We start from the raw sequence: 15,257 nt of genomic DNA, 5'->3' as shown, positions 1-15,257 counted from the left end.
CACACAAGGCTCGGCCGCCCCTCCTCAACATCACACAGCCCGTACTCCAGGCCAGTGCAGAGGTTACTGGGCCGGGGCGCGGGCGCTTTGTGATGCGGCAGGGACGGAGAATGGGCCCGGGCGAGACTCGCTCTTGTCATGCCAATGAAGCTGTTTGAATTAGAATTTGAATTTGAGGCTGACACCGAGGTTGAGAGACAGAGAGCGAGAGACAGAAGGATAGGCTAAAGCAGAAGTGAGCGCGGGAGGGGTAAAGTGTGATAGAAAGACACATAGATGGAAATGAAGGAGAGGGAATTTGAGAGCGAGAGAGAGGTGTTGTGTGTGTGTGTGTGTGTGTGTGTATGTGTGAAGCGAGAGAGGGTCGGTGCATAGAGTGTGGTCTTACTAAAACAAAACGGGGGGTGAGTGAGAAAAGGAGCGCCTTTCAACGTTTCGCTTCGTGTTTTTCCCTCGCTCTCCTCTCTCTCTCTACGTGTTGAAAGGGAGAGAGGAGGGAAAAGATTTGATGGTTTCCAACAAAGGAGATTTGCATAAGCCCGGCTCTGGGAGTCGAGCAGCTGTTGTGAATGAGAAAGCGGCGGCGTCACGTCACCCGTATTAAGCGTAGCAGGGCCCGGCCTGATTAAAGCAAGGGAATGGGCCCATCAGAGCTTCCCGACAGCTAATGGTGGGGGGTGTATCAGTCCTCCTTCCAATGAAGGAGATGCCAAGGAGGAGTTATGTTTCCAATGTATGAGACACCAAGAAGGGCGCTCCAATGGGCTTCCTTCCAGAGCCGGATGTGTGTTAATTGCTTCCAATTAAAAGGAGGTTAAATACGAAGTTATCAATTGGAATTTAGGATGTTGTGGGCGGAGTGGAACTGTTTATCTCATTAGTCCTGGAGGGATACGTCTTCCATAATTAGGTGCACATGAAGATAAACAACTCTCATTGTTTGTTTGTTTGGCCTGTCACTCACCGTGCAGCACCATGTGGAAAGTTTCCACCCCTCAAGGCCGAGCTGCTCAGAATGCCTCGGTAGGAGAAACAGTGGGTTTCTCTCTGCTGCAGAAACTCTATACGAAGCTGCATGAGAAAATTGTCGAGAATAGATGTTAAGAAAACACTTGACAAAGTGGACACCAGCATGGAAACCGAGAGAGAGAGAGTGAGAGTGTAAATGGACGTCCCGAGGGAAGAGGCGCTGCCAGCTCACATCGCAGTCAGCTCAGTCCTCAAAGAAGCGAGTGAACTTGTGGATTTTCTCTCCCCCTGTGTAGAGGTTATTTCAGTTATCAAGGACGCAGCTTCCATCATTAAATTAGAACAATGCGATGTAATGTAGTTCATGCAGAGGTATTGCATCATTTAAACTGTGACTCATAGGAGTGTTTGTGCTGTATAGATTACATTAAAGGCTATGGAATACAATTAATATAATCTCAAGTTCAAATTTGCATCACTTTCACCAAAGAGATCATACTTTTGGTTGATATTTGGCATTTTTCAAAATTTATCTTGATTTCAGAGAATTATTAATGGATGTTGATGAAAAGAATCAGGCATTTGAAGGGACTGTTGGGCCTTGGTGGAGGTATGCTCTCTATTGAGGGCCATTCTAGCTGCAAATCACATTTGGCTCCAAACAAATGCACTGAGAGGGGTTGACTTATTTTTATTTGCTCCTAATTTGCGGTTTCAAGACACATTCAGGACCTAAGACCACACCCAGTCCGCCTTAACTTGTCTTTCCTTCTTTTTTGTTTAGGTTTAGGTTTTAATCTATCAGATCCAAATTTGCTCCTCTTTTAACTAGCAAATCTCTCTTGTGTTTTCCAGCTGTCCCTTCATCTCCTCAGACTGTTATCTCCATTGTCAATGAAACCTCTGTGATGCTGGAGTGGATGCCTCCCAGGGACTCCGGGGGCCGCGAGGACGTGGTGTTCAACATCATCTGCAAGAGCTGCGGCGGAGGCCGTGGAGGCTGCACCCGCTGCGGGGACAATGTTCAGTTTTTGCCCCGTCAGCTGGGCCTGACAGAACCCCGGGTCTACATCAGTGACCTGCTGGCCCACACGCAGTACACGTTTGAGGTGCAGGCTGTCAACGGGGTGTCAGATCAGAGCCCCCTCTCCCCCCAGTATGCCTCTGTCAACATTACCACTAACCAGGCTGGTAAGTGGGCCCATCTGTCTTTCCCTCCACTTTATATATTGCCCATGTGCTTTTCTCTTCTCTCCTCTCCACTTCTCTCCTCTCCTCTTTCCTCTCCTCCGTCTATTTCTGTGGTGTACAGTACCTCTTCATCACACTCACTCCTCTACAAGCACATAATGCACGGTGCACAGACCTGCACTAACTCGGCGTCTCTCTCGCTCTCCTGTGTGGTGATGTATGCAGATTAAGGGCTCTAAAATGGGACGGAGAGTGCCGTCGACAATGCGACAGACAGAATGTGATGGCCCGCTGGTCTTTACAGTGTGACCTCATCACTGTGTTTTTCAGACTGTGGAGCTGAGAGCTCGCTGAGGCTAGCTGCTGTCTCTCCACTTCATCCACTGTTCAGTGGTTACGGCTCTATTCTCCTCCACCCACCTGGTTGTGGTGTTACGTTTGAAGAGCTAGAAAACAGCAAGGTATTAGGCAGAGTGTATAGTTTATGTGAGATACTTTGTGAATTCAAATGTTCGCTTTAAAGATTTTAGGTCTCTATTCTTGTGTGTTTGTAGGCGTTATGACAAAAGTGCCCTTGTAACCTTCATGACTTTTCTGTAAATATACTTAAGAATCTCCTTCAGCCTCTCTCCTCTGAAGCCACTGGAGCTTTGCGTTCTTTTCACTACTTGATTGCAGTTGAAGTCGGCCGCATCTCTAATTATTTCACTGAGGCTGCAGCATTGATTTGCTCTTTAATTGTCTTTATGAAAGGCATCATTTGGCGTGCCAAGCTTTGCTCCCCGAGCACTGATGAGTGGGGGCGGGAATACAGGCCCGGCTTTATCTCTGCACCGGGCTTTGCATCCCATTCACAACATATGTATGTGCCTGTCACGTCTCATCATCCACCCTCCCCCCTCCCGAAATTACTTTAAGCCTGAAAACTCTCCAAGTAGACTACTCCACCTGAGGGCAGTCTTCTGTGACAGAGCTACCTAAAGAACTGTGCTTTTATTACAGAGGACATTGTATTTTCTCAGCTACCCTCTCACTCTCTCATTACTTTCCCCTGGAATTCCCAGATGTCCAGATGTCGGCATTGAAGCAGGAAGTGTGTAAAAGTTGGATGAACACATTTAAGAGGAGTTTCATTCACTTAAATTCAGCCACTGTAACAATTGTCTGTGTTTACAGAAATTCTGTTTGTGTAAAAGTTCCATAAAGACCGTGGTTACAATGCTGGAACTCCAAGTCACGCTAAAATGGAGGCCTTTATTCAAACGGCGACCCCTTTTTATTGTCTGTTTTGATTTGAGTCACTGGTGTGGTGGGTTAATGAGGGCCTGTGAGTGCAGTTAAGCGTTGTAATGAGGCCCCTGCCCCACTCTTTCTCACTGGGCCACAATAAGTACGCCACCCCAACCCTTTGGCTTCTCTGCTTCCCCTGCCGAGGGGTCCTGGCGGAAATTGGGGGACTCTGCGCCCTCTCGACTGAAGTGCCCGTCACATTGGATTAGGCGGCGAGAGCTCCTGTCAGATGGAGCTGTGAAAAGAACTCAACTCTTGTTTGGCCCATTCCCCCCATTCCCACCCCCACCCGTCACCCTGGAAAACCAGGCTCACTCTTGGGACATGGGATTGCAGTTTTGCGGTGCCACGCAACAGGGCCGGGGTCACAGGGACCAGGAGCCCATAATTGCATCTGGTTTGTGAGGCTTGGAGGTTACATAAACATCATGTCACCCCTAATTACCTCAGGCAGCTCTGCGCCTCCCTCTTACACCGAGAATGAGAGCGTGAGATGGAGAAGAACAAAAACCTGCGTTTGAAATATTTGTGTACAGATATGTGTCTCAATCAGCACTCTGGTGAGCTCGCACTGGCTCAGAGGCCTTCCATGAAAGCAACAGATAAATAAGTAAATTGGAAGTGAGCGGCGTGAAAGTGTTTCATTTCTTGTGTGGAGCGCTGCCGTCCTCGGCTGTGACTTGTTGGTATGGAGGGTGGGGGCAGAGGCGGAGAATGGTGTGAGATGGGAGCAAAACTTCTCACTCTCCATATCCAATCAAGCACCCACCACACTCTATTACCCACAGGGCTTATCCTCCCACCCTGTAGGTGGTTGGCGACAGTTCCTCTGTGATAAAGGACGTGATTGCCCTGGAAAGTGCGGCGCTTGATTACACACTGTAATGCCACACAAAAGGAGATGGCGTGCTGAATGGCATTTAAGCTCATTTTATAAGCATATGACTAATTCCCCCAAAACTTGTATTGTGTAGGATATTCAAAGGCCTTGAAATGCGCTTCCAAGCCCTTTTTTTTATAATAATGAGTCACAAGTAAGCAATCTACTCTGGCTTTGCTTTGCCTATAAAGTGTTGCTCTCTGTGCGACATTAAATGAGCAGAGGGAGCAAGACAGAGAGTTGCAAGCTGGACGCTTTCTGTCGGGGACTGATGGTGGAAACCATTGTGTGTCTGGTGATCCAGTGATTTAACTGGGTCTGACAGGTGAGAGAGTGGTGAAAGGTCTCACATACAGTAACACCAAGAGGGGGTGGGGGGGCAAATATAATATGTATTGCAGTACTTATATTGTCACCTTCTTAAAAAAACAGATGCAAGCAAAGTGGCATTTGTAGTAATCCTTAAGATTTGAAAGCATTTAACAATGCAGCAGCTGAAGTAAAGATGGTGATGGATGGTAATGCTCTGCATGACTTAATGACCCAAACCAACAGTGAATTAACAAGCTTTCAATGTAAACCAGAAGCCTGACGTTCATTAGCTCATTCCTCTGTGCCACAGAGCTCCATCTTTGTCCAAACCTATTAAAAGCACATACATCACCTCACTCTGACATGTTGACTCATTGCCACGAGCATAGGTGCTGTAGTTTATTTTAAGTCACCTCCACATACATCATTCCGCTGCTGTAAATACTCATTATGGGGCACAAGATGTGGATTATTTTTTTTCGCCACTGAAAAGAGTCCCAAGCTAATTGTGTTTGGCTGACATTCACCAAAATTACAGTGCCCAACTGTTTTAGAAAGCTCCTGGGGAAATTACTGTGTGTTTGTGACCTGCTTGTGAAGATTTACTCCTTCAGTATGAATGAATGGGGCCTGGGCCCTGAGAGCCACAGACAGCGAAGGGGAGAAAGTGTTCAGAGACCGACTAAACTTCTGGTTTTGACATTGAGAAGTGATGAGAACAGTAGAAAAGTATAGAAAAAACATTATTAGTATTATTAACATTTTTTTGAGGCCAATATTTTAAACATATGGACTTAAGACATATACTTATTCTTAATGTATTTGTTTATGAAATTGGTTTGAGAGAGGGAGTGGGACTGACTTCTCATTCAGGAAATGAGGGCTTCTCTGTGTTACTGTCATTCGAGGTAGCCACGTGTGTGTCCGGGACCGGCTCAGCATCTGCTGCTCAAACCACATTCCCACCACAATGTTTTAATCAAGTGTTTTCTCACAGCTTTTTCTTTTAATAGATTCTCAGCACTACATTCTGCCATTTTGTCTTCACGCAGCCTGACACATGTCTGGATCGACAGACTGCAAACACACACATAGTGTACATATGTACCCACACATTGCACACACGTCAGCATGCGTCTGATGTCAGGTGAGACCCCTCAAGCCTGTGCTGAAGCAGCCATTCATATTAAAATGGCATGGTTCTGATTAACCAAGGGCTTTGGTGGAAATTATAGTCATCACCATATGTCACTCGTGTGGCATGAAGCCAGCAGAATCTTTTTTATCATACAACTAATGCACAGTTATTGTATACAGATGAGGCTGTTGGTTGAAATTATGAGGCCACAAACCAATAAGCTAACTTGTAATGTGACTGTCAGTTATTCTATAGTTTACTGTGGAGCAGCTGCATCATCAACTTTAGTGCATAGAAGAGAGATTATCTCCCCGCTAAATGCAAGCCATCAGTATTCTGAGAGAATCCAGCATTGCACAACAAATAAAACTCATCTCCATATACCACGTGTGTGTGTGTGTGTGTGTGTGTGTGTGTGTGTGTGTGTGTGTGTGTGTGTGTGTGTGTGTGTGTGTGTGTGTGTGTGTGTGTGTGTGTGTGTGTGTGTGTGTGTGTGTGTGTGTGTGTAAGCTATATTGCACTCCATAGTGGTTGGTAGATTCCAGAGGACATATTTGTTTAGGCATTTCATTAACTCAAGGTGAGCCGTGGCATCTGCGACTAATGCCATGGAGAAGCAGAGGCCCTGGATTGGTTTCTTATCAGGTGAACTAGCTGATTGTGGCAGGGAACCACATTACTTGGAGGGGGGGGTGTAATCGGGTGCAGCCTTTTCATATGGTCGAGGGAAGATTTATGACTTAATTATTGTCCAAATTGCCCCGGGTCTACTGTAACCAGGCTACCAGGGACTCTCCTGCTTCACTGGGCCGTGGTGTGAAAAGCACTGGTGCAGCGCCAGGTAGGACTGCCAGAATGTGTCAACACACCAGCCAGCCAAACGTGCCTACTACCACACTGTTGACTTTAGGACAGTGACACCAGTAAAAAAAAAAGGAGAACATATTCAGTGACTCATTCATGGCGAAGACATGGCTTTGGTGGTTTATTATCTGCCTGTCTCATCGAGAGTCATTTTAATCTATGCAACAGAACTGGTTTAGAGACGGTTCGTACACAATGGATGGCATTGTGCTCCTAATTCAAACAGCAGAATTATTTGTACAGTTTCACAGAACTGTAGATATTAAATGTAGGTGCAGTTGAGGTAAATAATAGAACAGGAAAACCCACTTCTTGAATCTTACATTAAAAGATACAATAGCAAGTTTATACAATATAATTCATTAACATGTCTAAAAAAAGACATTATACAAATTTTGATTTGCGTACTTGCATCCCCCAAAATGTTTACAATAATCTTCATATCCAGAGAAATACAAAGTTTCATTCAAGCTGGTTTTGGTCGCCTTTTGATTGCATCATATCCACTTTACCTGTGTCTACTGCTTTAACTTCCACGGCAAATGTCTTATGAGGAAGGAAAAACACGCTGTTAGCCAGTCGGCTGTTTTCTCCTTCTTCTGTTTGTGTTGTCTCTCACAATGAATCACAGTTATTCATTTCTGTTTGCTGCATGTTCTGTCGCCGAAGCTCTTTGTATAAAGCACAAACACACAGAGGAAACAAGCGAACCAAGAAGAATATAGGAAGAGAAATGGTAGTGAAGGAAACAACTCCCATGATCCCATCGACCTCATCAAACTAGGTCTTCTGTTATTGTTTTGATATAGTGACGCCCGGCAGCCAAAGTTATCATAATGTTGAAAATGACTAAACCTAAAATAGATTGTGTGAGTGTCAATGTTAACTGGAATTTCTTTTCCAATAAAGTTACACAGGGGAAAATTCCGCCTGCTACACTATCGGCACAACTCTTATTACATTAGAGCGATAAGAGATGTGGGCTGAAAGAGGCTGACGGACAGAGAGTCAGACAGGGACCACCAGTGTACATGACGTGCGGCGTGACAGTGACAGAAGGTGTTAAGAAGGGCACATATGGTGGTTGCCAGTGTAGGTCAGCCGGGCAGACAGACAGGAGGCCTCAGCGTGCACCTGGAGCCCGGGCACTGACAGAGCCTTGAGAGAGGGCTGCTCTGGTCGACAGCCAGCCAACCACACGCGTGCACCGCGTTCATGCTCCTGTTGATACGGCACAGCCTGCTTACAGAGACCGACCAAGACGAGCAATACATGCAGGGACAGAGTGAGATATAGTGAGACATAGAAAGCTTGGCGATAAAGTGAGCTGTAAGTAGCTTTCAGCCGTGACAGTGAGCTTCATCAGATGACTTTACATAACCTATGCATGCAATATGAATTTTTTTTTATGACCCCCCCCTGAGGGGTTTAAGCATATGGAATGTCAAAATTAGTTAACTAATTGATTTTTGTCCATAAATCATTCAGTAACATTGGAATTTTTTTTTTTGTCTGCGGACATTTTGTGGATCTCAGACGTGCAGCTTTAAGTCTGTGCAGAGGAGGGGGGGGGGAATAGAGTGTACGCACGTCACCTGAATATGAATGTAGGTTAAAAGGCCATAATCTCTTGGCCCAGTGGGCTGTAAAAGAGAACATCATGCGAACAGACAATTAATTATTTTTGAGTGCATTAGCTGCATATACTGGAGAGCTTGAATAATTTACTGTGCTTTAATGAAGTCATTTATTTACTCTTTACATGCAAGATCACGACGACGGGGATAACGCAGTAAAAGATCATAAATAAAGGTGATGACGCAAAAAGGGGTCATGAGCCGAGAAGAACTGAATTTATTATTATTTCTATAAACTTTATGGAGTTAACTTGGCTAATTAAGAAAATGGATCTGTGATAAAACAATGGCCCGACCCCTTTATGTATATTTCAGCCTGTCTTTTCTCCCCCGTCTTCTTTGCCAAACATGATACCAAACACCCTCCGTACTTCAAATTCCTGCGGTGACTTAAATATTTATTATTCCTTTTAAGGCAGCTGAAAAACAGAGTTGTCATTGTCTGAGCGACCGTCTTGCCACTGTCTGGAGTTTCTGGTTTGCACCCACCATGCTGCCTTCCTCCTGCTCCTACTCGGATGTCACTAATGCCTCGTTTTTTTTTTTTCTTTTACGTAGCCTCGATTCACTCGCATAGATCACTGCAATCATGCGATCTTCATCCAGCTTCATCCCCTCGAAGGTTTTACGTGTAAATTGGGGTCAGGAACTTTATAAGCAGAGATGATCTTTTATAATCCTTGCTTTTGTGTGCCACTCATTGCGGCAAACCTCGTACCTATTTAGATGAGCGTGATTCCAATGTTAAGCCAAACGTCATTGCCATGTGTCAGAATAGAACCGGAGGGGATGTGATGCATGCAATTTGTACATCATGTAGCTTGTAAACATGTCCGATGCAGCTGTTAGGTAAGAGGAATTAGGGATATTTGTTGGATATGAATAACCATGAATGCTTAAAAATAATAGTTAAATAATGGGATGATTGTGCCAGAGGTACAATGTACACCGTATATAAACTGTTTAATGTAAATGTGCCTTATAGTTTCCTATTTTCCTAATTGTGTAGCCAATGGCTCTTGGCACATTAACACACACGGCCACGTTGGTAAAATAAAACGCCGCTCTGTTCAGCTCATGTCAGCCTTCTACTGTTGTTGCACTACCAACGAACCTTTTAACTCAAGAAAACAAAATATTTGTGTGCATTCGACCAAATCAGGGAAAAAGAAGACTGCCGCCCACACTCGCCGCTCCAGCATTGTAGCATATTGACATGCATTCTGTGGTTTGTGGAAATTTTCTCCTCACAGATGCCAGTTTGGAAGTTGTTTAAATGCTGAAAAGCAGCTTGCTGATTAAACAGAGTCCAGTTTCCCCCCCCAAAACTGTGTGAGTTAAAACCCTCATTCCACATCCTTGTGGCCAACAGCTCAAACATTGTCTGTTTATCCCAAATCGGTCTCCAGAGACTAAATGACCGCGGAAGAGCTGCGTGTCTTCGCAGAGTTTTTAAATTGAACTTTAATGTTACATTCTTTATTAAATGTATTTTGAGGAACCAGAAATGTTTCTTTAGTCCATTTTTAGCTTTGGGGGGGAAACAAGTTAGGGATTCATTTAAAAATGGCTTTTTTGAGTTTGTGATTTGTAAAATTATTTATGTTTTGTGTATTTAAAGAACCCTCTCAAGAACGATTGTAATTTGTCACCATGTTCTACACTGTTTACGACTGTTTTTTTCGTTTATTTTATCGACGTTCTAATTTAAACTACATTTTAAAAACCCAATACAAAAAATAGGAGATTTTGGTTAAGATGATAAACATCTAGACACATTTTCATTGTTCTCCCGGCTGTTTTCATTGTTAACTTTTATCAAGACGGAGAAGGGTCGTTAAGATGTTCTTTGGCTGCTTCAGGACCAACCAGCTAATTTCAGGATACTCAAAGCAACATCATTAAACACCACTGAAAACCAAAGTCCAAATATCCTTAACATTTCTAACAACTGCAGTGAAGAAGTAGAACTGTTCAAATATCATTCAAAGCTTCATGTGGCTCCAGTGTTCAGATAATGAGGGTTGTCAGTACCACCCGCCAGCAGAGAATCTGTGAAGTACCATACTGTTTTCCGATGGTATGACAGTTTGCTCAGCGGTTACAAAAGACAGGTCTCTCATTTCCTCTGCAGCACTGTCTCTACACATACTTATCTGGCTTGTATCTTCCCTGTCGGCAGATTTGCTGGACTGGCTCAGATTTAAAGCCTAACCCCTGCAAGCAAGTGAAAACTCCTCAAGCCCCCGAAGTGCCTATTTTAGAATTAGCTTATGGTGTGTATATGGGTGTATTATAGTCCGCCAATCTTTTCCAGTGCAGATGGTTTAAAGCTTGATGAACTGAAATCTCACTTTCGTTGCTTTACTACACTGGAAAGTCTTTATTGATGTAAAACCCACAATCCTTTGCAGCTGGGGAAACAGGGCAGACTGCCAGCGGGCTGAAAGTACGTGCAAATATGGGCCTCTTCCTTTAAGACGGCTCGATGCGGCGCTCATAAATGGACGGCAGACTGAGAGAGTGGAGCGGTGGCAGCCTGTTTGGGAGGCTGCCTAGTAGAGGACCAGCTGTTTCGGGCCCTTTGGGAGAGATTGTGCTGTGGAGAAACTGATTTTTACAATGAAAAGGAAAAGGGATTTACGAGCCCTGACCTGTTCTTGCTACCTCCCCCATCCTCCCCCAAATCATAGCTCTGCTCTGTGCACCAGAACTTCTAATCAGATCAGAGCCACATGGTTGTAGACACATTGGGATGTTAGAAAGATGCAGATAAAAAGGCACTAAACGTATACTTTCTCAGAAGCATGATTCATGTGCCAGCAAATGTCAGAGAGACTTTTTTCCTTTTTTCTAAGCTGCACTGACCAAAGCAGAACTAAACCAAAAAGTTTCAAACCAGGTGGTGGTATTATTTCTTGCTTTCAATAAAAGAAGTGAGATGTAAGAAGTTACAGGGTTTTCTGGGTTTTTTCAATCATTGCCGGTTCTGCTTCTTCAAAAATGGCTCTATATAACATTTAAGATGAATTCCGGACACACAAAAAGCACACGAGGGGAGGCCATGTGAGAAAACAGCAGGAAAATTTCACAGCGAGCGAGTGGGCGGGTTGATGATGTTTCTAACACCCAACGGATGCGAAAACAAAAAAGCCCCCCAAAAAATACAAACCTCTCAGGATGGAAAAAAAGGAGCCACACATGTAGAAGTAGACGTCAAAGATGTCAACTTGGAAAGTTAACGACATTTAAGAGTTGTTAATGCCGTTGTAAATAAAATCACGATTGCTGCAGCGGTACGTCATGTCCTGCCTCCTCCTGCGTGCTCTACGCACCTGAGTGTTCCACACATTTCTTTTTTCGCCTCAGTTTTCGGAAAATTTTTAATTTCCCTTTCATCTCATGTGTGAAAACCGTTTACTGTGGGTTTCCTCAGGGACCCGGAGACATCCGTCCGACGAGGGTGTTTTTGCACATAAAGATTCTGAGCCCACTCTGCTTCCACCCATTCACAATTCACGAGCCTTGCTTAATAAAAAAACACCCATCATGTCCTGAGCTCGGTAATGGAGAGCAACGTCAGGAATCAAGCATTCATAGCAGGTAAATGGTTCAAGAGAGAGTAGAGCAGCCCCTGAGTGCAGTATAATAAAAGACAACACATATATAAAATGATGGGATGAATTAAAGCCTCACTTATATGTGTGTGTGTGTGTGTGTGTTAGCAAAAGCGAGGCCCATTAAATCATCTTGGATTTAAATGAGTGGAAATATCCTTGTTAAGTCCGTCTTTAATTGATTAGGGAAGTCAGTAGGTGTTCAAACATGGCCGTAAACCATCTATTAGAGATATTGAGTCTTTGTATTCTGCGTTATTGGGCCAAGGCCAGAGCTTCACGCTGGAATAGACTCCAAAGCACCGTCTTTCATATCAGATCCCAGGCTTAGGAATAATATGGGATCTGAAACCTAATTCTTTGACAACAGCTGGGGACTCCCATCCTCACACAATTAAGCAATGTGATATACAACCTTGAAAGTTATAAGCGGACTCCTCCCCAAGGGCCCAGCGTATTCACTGTTTAATTTGACTGCCACTCTGGTTATCCTTGAGCGATGTGCAGGCCCGGGTATATATCTGAGATCAAAACATTCAAAACCCCAATCTGTTCACAACTGTTGGAAGTGATGCAAAGAAAAAGAGTAAATTCCAACGTGGCAAATTGCATCAGAGAAATTGAAGACCTCACCGTTAATGATCATTGTCACTGATGCATTTCAAGCTCTGGTTTGGACATGAGAGATGCTCTGGTGATTAAAGGTGCCTGTGCAGTGCCTGTTCTAAACATGTCTGTGTGTGTGCTTGGTCTGTGGTAATGCCCTGGACCCACTTCACAATTATTTCTTCTCACACAAACCTATAATATACTGTCACTTTTTCATTGTTTTGTGTGCTGGACTTTGTGGGCTAGTGCTTTTTAGAATTGTGTTCAACCTATCTGGTTTATCTAAAATTGAGATTTTGTAGTCGACGTTTTTCAGCAAATTTAACAGAATTTTGTGGCTTTTATTATTTCATTATTTGTGGCTTTTATATAAGTTTGAATGATTTATTAACTGGTGTTAATTTTTTCAAACGTTGCATGTCACTATTTCAGAGGTTACGCAACTGACACAACCTTCATACCCAAGTTCACAACTTTTCAAAATAACTGAATGTTGCTGCCATGACAGAGATCAGTACCCGCGACACCTGTCAATGTCTGTGTGAAATAAAAATAATCGAATCATCAAAATTATCAGAATTTTGACCAGTATCACCAAGTTGTGGACCGCTGCTCCTCCCCCACTGACTGCTTATTCAAATAATATTAATATTTAAAGTATCGCTTGTCAAAATCGCACCAAATTTAATAATCCACTTCCCTTGGCCCTTAGGAACACACAGACCAAGTTTGGAGCCGATTAGATGAATGGTCCTTGAGATCTGCGTTTCACAAACAGACAGACAGACGTTTGTGGAATTAGTAGATAGAGTTTATCTGCTGTGAATATCATTATCCCTCCTCATGGTTGAGACTTCTCTGTCTGCTCTCACACTCCTCTGTGCCATATGGGAAACTCAATAAATACTGCTGTTAGAAACATATTCATCAAGGCCATTTATCTTTCCAATTCAGCCATATAATCTAATTACACAAACGTACAATCCCTGTCTTTGTCATTACAACCGCTTCATTAGTTTTAAGAACATGAATAAGAGCGTTCATCGGGAAAAACCTATAAATAAAACATCTAGAGAAAGTGAAAACTGTCTTGACATACATTGCGAGCGTGAGTTGAGTTGGCCTCGCATTGTATAAACAACCAGGAAACCTCCTTACATCTTTGTTTTTAATTTCTAATCATCTTAAATGAGGTGCAATCCACATGATTTAAAAATAATTATTGTAACAACAAAGCAAAAGGCTGGAAACAAGTACAACATGCATTTAGTGGCATAACTCGGTGAACGATGTTGACGCAGTGAAAACCAAGTGTTTACTCAGCCCCTTAAATTATAGATTAAGTTGAGGGAGCAAAAAGAACATGTAGGTACACTTAAAGATTCGGAGCACAAAGGAGACTTGTAGATTCGGGGTTCATAAATTAGATGTACGAAAATGGTTTTCATGTGTGGTTCAGTGCTGTAGGCCTGACTGCAATGAAATGTTCCCTCGGTGTATACCACCGCATTCCACAGTCAATTGGGTGAACGTCAAACTCGTTGGACTGAATTGACTTGAAATACGCAGAACACAGCTCAATTGTTATTTTTCTCCTCTGGCCAAAGGTTTCGACACTTTAATTACCGAGAACTTAAAGTCATGTCTTCCTCTTTAACGTGATTTCACTTTGTCTTTTCTTACACACACCACACGTTATCTCCAGCTCAGACATGGCGACTGCCACCCGACTGTCTGGAAGTTGTCCACCACAGTGTTTCTCCTCCAACAGCTTTTTCATGCTGGCATGTGTCCATCCTCTGTACATGAATCCATGAACTGCCTTTGTTTCTCCAGCCCTGTATCGGGTTACTAGGCAAGGCTGCGCTGTGTGTTTAATGGAAATGCTATGCAGGAACAGGCCATGTGGCAGTCTTGAATATATGTACATCCGTAATGGGATACTCGTGAGTTCCCCTTAGAGTAACTGTTTGCCTTATTAGGCTGTCGTCCTGCGACTGCAAACAAACTAGCGAGTACAGTGCGATGGCGGAGATTCCTCAGACGGGTGGCCTGACTGCTTACTGTATACATAGTTGTACCTCCGGCTCCGGGAAAAGAGGCGTGATGTATGTGAGCTGCAGAGTCACAGGCCATCACGGTGTAAGTGCTTCGCTGAGATGAAATACCGAACATCCATTTATTATCCGCTGGCAGCAGCACATGAGGACGTACTCAGACCCTTGACCATCACGGCTTATATGAGACATCGTAATTTGTTGCCTCCGATGGATGCTTCTGTTTGGGTCGGAGGGCACGCAAGGCTTAGCTGATTAGCTGATGAGAATGAGTCGGGTTATAAACAGGACTTTTTTATCGATGGCTGAGTCACCATGGTCACTTACAGACACTATATTATCTGCCAAGTTTCTTTGCCTGGAGTGCAGGTAAACTGAGGGGCTTCTCATCATTACATAGGAGTTCTCTAAGTTTGTGTTTTGCTCTGTTGATTAGTTGTAGTTGCCACAATTGCCTCATGCTCTCTCGGTCTTTTCCTCTCGCACATTTGAGTCTATAAAGTTTTTACCGTTCACGCAGACGGTCAAACCTCATAGTTTCAGCTGCTCGTACTGCATCTGTGAACTTCTCTTCCTCTTTCTAGTCTGTGTACCTGTCACTCTCTTTTTCACTAGCGAGTGAACTGTTGCATATGCAGGTGACTGTTAACTGAATCTCAGAAAGTTACGCAATTATAACTTTAAAAAGGGACA

At 43.7% G+C, this 15,257-nt stretch overlaps 1 protein-coding gene across 7 annotated transcripts in view; it reads left to right on the top strand.

The window, feature by feature from the left end:
- ephb2b (eph receptor B2b) overlaps positions 1-15,257 on the top strand; it is a 123,605-nt gene that overhangs the window by 84,248 nt on the left and 24,100 nt on the right. For all 7 annotated transcript variants that reach the window (XM_035152128.2, XM_035152130.2, XM_035152126.2 and 4 more), the window contains exon 5: positions 1,825-2,160. In XM_035152128.2, coding sequence (XP_035008019.1) covers positions 1,825-2,160 — 336 coding nt within the window. The remainder of the gene's footprint in view (positions 1-1,824; positions 2,161-15,257) is intronic.

This window comes from Hippoglossus stenolepis, chromosome 3, assembly GCF_022539355.2.
Source record: "Hippoglossus stenolepis isolate QCI-W04-F060 chromosome 3, HSTE1.2, whole genome shotgun sequence".
NCBI classification, from domain to species: domain Eukaryota; kingdom Metazoa; phylum Chordata; class Actinopteri; order Pleuronectiformes; family Pleuronectidae; genus Hippoglossus; species Hippoglossus stenolepis.
The sequence above is the reverse complement of the archived record's forward strand: the minus strand, read 5'-3'. Positions and strand labels throughout refer to the sequence as shown.